The 4,691-nt window shown below is 43.9% G+C and overlaps 1 protein-coding gene across 1 annotated transcript in view; it reads right to left on the bottom strand.

Annotated features, from left to right (window-relative positions):
* LOC102831739 (membrane-associated transporter protein-like) overlaps positions 1-4,223 on the bottom strand; it is a gene marked incomplete at its 3' end in the record, with an annotated part of 5,708 nt that extends 1,485 nt beyond the window's left edge. The window contains exon 1 of the mRNA XM_006878087.1: positions 3,839-4,223. Coding sequence (XP_006878149.1) covers positions 3,839-4,223 — 385 coding nt within the window. The remainder of the gene's footprint in view (positions 1-3,838) is intronic.
* Positions 4,224-4,691: the final 468 nt, after the last annotated feature.

The raw sequence follows: 4,691 nt of genomic DNA, 5'->3' as shown, positions 1-4,691 counted from the left end.
AAAGTAATTAATGTTACTAAATTTTACAGGTAAAAAATGCTGAAATTGCAAGTGTTCTGTTATTTGTATATGCATACAAGTGTAGAGGGATTCCCGGTGTAGCACTGTGAGATCAGCACTAGACTGTGAACCATAAGGTCGGCCATTCAAATCCACCAGCTGCTCCTTGGAAACTCTATTCAGGGTCGCTATGAGTCGAAACCAACTCGACGATTCTTAAACAACAACCTATATGTAGAGCACGAGCCCTGGTGGTGTAATGGTTAAGCACGCAGCTCCTCACCAAGAAGTCAGCCATTCAAACCTAACAGCTGCTCTGTGGGAGAAAGAGGTGGCAATGTGTTTATGTAAAGATTGCAGCCTTGCTTTACAGTTTGATGAACTTGACCTATACTTATGGATGTAGTAATTCAGAAGAGGGAACAAATCTTTACAGTGAGGATCATTCCCACCCTCTCAGTACACAGGGTTGACAGGAATGGGCAACTTAGATATTGGCTACCCAACATAGTGTGGCTACAAAAGCACCAAGTGACTGGCTTACAAGCTTTCAAGAGGGAGCCTCATTTCAGAGTTTTTCGGGGAAGGTAGAATCTCAACTGAGTGGTTTCCAACCTGTCTGGATGGGGCTGGTGAAAGGAGATGGGGATAAGACTCTTGAGGTTCAATAGTGAATAATTGCTATCAGGACTGATTGTAAATGCTGCAAATGTAAAGGTGGACGTTTTGTAACAAAAGGATGGGAGTAGTTGATCTTACAGTCCAGGAGCAGAGGACCCTGGGACCATCAAGGAAGAAGAGCAGAGTGTGGGACCCTATCCAGAGAAGCAGCGACATCAGAGATGGAGGCAGAGACAATGATGTGGAGAGATCGAGCAGCTGGGGACTCTGGACTCAGGGAGGGAGAGGGGATATGTGCTGGCAGCTGGAGGGCAGGCTTGCAGGGTGTATCCTTTGGTTCCTTGAATAGTTATATATTCCTGAATGCTTTGGTGAACATCCAAAAAAAGAAAATAACGAGAGGGAATGGAAGCAAATGCTCTTGAATGATGATGCATGGAGGGGATTGTAATCATTGCAATGCAACGAATTACGGTTGGATGAATGTAAAGCTGATATTCTCCCATGTAATCTATCACTCAATTTGCAATTAAAAAAAAAAAAAAGTGCAGCCTTGGAAACCCAGTGGGTTGGTTCTAGTCTGTGCTATAGGGTCGTTAATCTTTAGAACTGACTCAATGGTGAAATCATCTAATAAAAAATCCAGTTTAAACCAGTTACAGTATAAAAATAAGTGAAACATAAGTTCACCCTCCACTTCTTACCTCCAGCCCTTTAGTTCTTCTCCCTAGGAGGCAGATACTTCTATCTGCTTTTGGTGTATGTGAGTGTGTAGAAGATTCTTCCAGAAATAGCTAACATTTATGTATTTAAGGCCTCTTCTTCATATATACATGAATAAGGAAGATCGTAGAAGAATTGACGCCTTTGAGTTGTGGTGTTGGAGGAGAGTACTGAAAGTGCCATGGACTGCCAAAAGAACCAATACATCTGTTTTGGAAGAAGTGCAGCCAGAGTGCTCCTTGGAGGCCAGGATGGCTAAGCTTCGTCTCTCATACTTTGGACATATTGTCAGGAGGGAACAGTCGCTGGAGAAGGATGTCATGCTGGGTAAGGTGGAGGGTCAGAGAAAAAGAGGGAGACCCCTAACGAGATGGATTGGCCAGGTGGCATCATTGATGAACTCAAGTGTGGCAGTGGTAGTGAGGTTGGCCCAGGATCGGGCATTGTTTCGTTCTGCTGTGCATAGGGTCACTATGAGTCAGTTGCAACTCGATGGCACCTGACAACAACAACAACTTCATATATACAAATGATAACTGGATATCCTGCCTCACAATCATCTATTCCACTGTTGTTGTTGAATACCGTAGAGTCGGTTCTGACCCACAGCAACCCTGCACAGGGCTTCCAGGGAGCAGCTGGTGAGCTTGAACTGCCAACTTTGCAGTATAGCACATTAACCCACAGCGCCATACCAGGACTCCTTTATTTCACTGGCTTTAGAGATAAAAATCTAAACACGAATGTTATTTTTAATTTTAATCATCTTTTTTTTCACTGCAACCTTTAATGTCCTATCACCAATTACTGATTAATTCGTGCCTGAATAATGACTACAAAAAGTGTTTTCCATTAGGTTTGATTTTGTCCAGAATTTGCAATGTAAAAATGTCCCCTTGGGCTGACAGGCTGATGGCATGCACTCAGAAAAGTCTCCACGGAAAGCTGTGCACAGAATTAACTCTTACTAGGGGGAGTCAAAAAGTATTGCTGCTAGAGTTCCAGTTCATACGTGCATGGGCTTCTTCCAAACAAAACATCTCTCTATATGTCTCTGTCATCAGTGGATGGCTACAGACAAGTTCTCTCAGTAATTCTTAGTCTTGTTAGGATGCCATTAAAAAGAATTGATACTTTGTGTAAGGGAAAAATTGATTTTGATGTCAGTTATAAAATCAAATATTTAACAGAATTCAAGTAAGCATCTACCCAAATCATTGAAGCTTTGCAACAACTTTCCGGAAATGATGCTCTATATAATACAACAGTTTTTATACAGATCAAGCACTTTAAGGAAGGTCTGGAAGACCTCAAAGATGAATTCAAGGTATAGAGAGGTCAGCTCAGATTATAGTGACTGTTTTGAGGGGATTCCTAAGTAGCGTAGTGGTTATGAGTCGGGCTGCTAATCTCAAGATCAGAAGTTCAAAACTACCAGCAGCTCCATGGGAGAAAGATGAGGCTTTCTGCGCCCATAAAAATTTACTGCTTCAGAAGCCCTATGTAGATTGCTATGAGTCAGAATTGACTCCACGGCACACCACCACCACCATCACCAAGAGTAATTCTGATAGGTTTTCTTTAAGGACACAGGATGATCACACAAGCTTATTAGGAAGAAGTTTCAAGATAATTAAAAACTGCATTTGTGAGAAAAGGGCCAGGAAAGTTGTGCTGAGGAACTTTTTCCATCACGACTCATTCTTCGAGGGTAGCAAGGGCTGTCCTACAAGAATTTTGTTGGGAACCCTGACCCCACCCACCCTGAGCTGTGATCCTGCCCCTTCAGCCTTCTTTTTGTTCCCCAAACTCAAAGAACATTGGAAAGGAACAGAATTTGAATTCCTCATGGATGCCAAAACTTTTGTTTTCATGTGATATTAATTGAAGAACTCAGAATTCTCTGGGGGAAGTGTTGCTGTTGTTGTAAGGTGTTGGGGAGTCGATTCTGATTCATAGTGACCCTGTATAGGGTTTACAAGGAGCAGTTAGTGGGTTTGAACTACCAACCCTGTGGTCTTCAGAAGTGTATAGACCTGGATGGAGGCTGAGTCAAGTTTGCTTCACAGTTTGCTATTTTTGTTTCATAAAATTTTGCATGAATTTATAGCAATACTTTTCAACCTATCCCCGTATTTGGTCACAATGGTGACTTATTATACATATTTTGGAGCCCTTTGGCAGCAGGTCAATCAAGAAAATATTAGAAGGGGTTGTAATGAATGGATTAACACAAATCTCGACTGTTGCTTTGAAATGAGACAAAACAGATAAAATTTAATTCTATTTTAAAATCTTCCTAACAACAAAACAATGCCTCCTGATATTTATCAAAGCAAAGGCTCCCCAACCACAGAATTTGAGCCAGTCACAGGTAGAATTTCGCTGTAATCTGAGAGAACCCTGTCTAGTTAATTTCTAAGAGTCAGATCAGGAAATTCACACTCTCCTAGGGACCTCCTGAAAAGGACAGTGTCCCTGCCTGCCCACTTACCTGATGTAACAGCATCCCCGTTGAGGTACAGAGCCATGCCCAAGAGCATCAGGATGGTCAGGGTCAGGATGTAGGGTCTCCGCCGGCCCCACCTGGACTGGCAGTGGTCACTGACTGACCCGACCACTGGCTGCAGCAGGAACCCCAGGATGGGGCTGAGGAGCCACACCATGCTGTAGAGACTCTTGGGAAGGCCCACACTGAGCAGGACTGGAGTCACATAAGCTGCCTCCACTGCATAGCAAAACTCCCGGCCAAACATGGCCATGCTGTGCATGACCAGTCTGCCCGTGGTCCTTTTAGGTGGCTTCATGAAGTCATGACAGCCATCCTCAGCTAAGGATTTATAGATGTGAAGGTCAGCCTGGCCACTATCGTCCCCCATGGCCACTGGGTGAGGAACCATCCAACAAGCCCACCAACTCCTGTGTAGCCCTCGGGTCTGTATTCCAGAGTGGATTCAACAAGGAGCCTGACTAGGCAGCCCACAGCGATGGTCAGGCAGGGGGAGGGGCCCAGATCCTTTCCTGCCGCCAAGATCACAAGTTATGAGGAGAGGAGGGGTGTGGGAAAAGCATGACCGAGATTAGCTGCCTCCCTAGTTTCCTGAAGGGTTCCCCCATTGTGCTCTCTCCTACACACACTCTTACACTCACTCACACACAGGTGCTATGAATCAAAGTAAGAGTTGGTATCTTTTTCTGCATTTCTTTAGACTAGTTCTGACCTTTCCTGAGAACAGCTTTCTAAACACACAACTGAGGAGCAAATCACTAGATTTAAAACAGAGTGAGGTCATACCTGCCTCTAAATTCCTAGTCTTCTCTCATCTGGACTTTGCTTCATTGCAGCA

Source organism: Chrysochloris asiatica, unplaced genomic scaffold (assembly GCF_000296735.1).
Source record: "Chrysochloris asiatica unplaced genomic scaffold, ChrAsi1.0 scaffold02990, whole genome shotgun sequence".
Lineage (NCBI taxonomy): Eukaryota > Metazoa > Chordata > Mammalia > Afrosoricida > Chrysochloridae > Chrysochloris > Chrysochloris asiatica.
The sequence above is the reverse complement of the archived record's forward strand: the minus strand, read 5'-3'. Positions and strand labels throughout refer to the sequence as shown.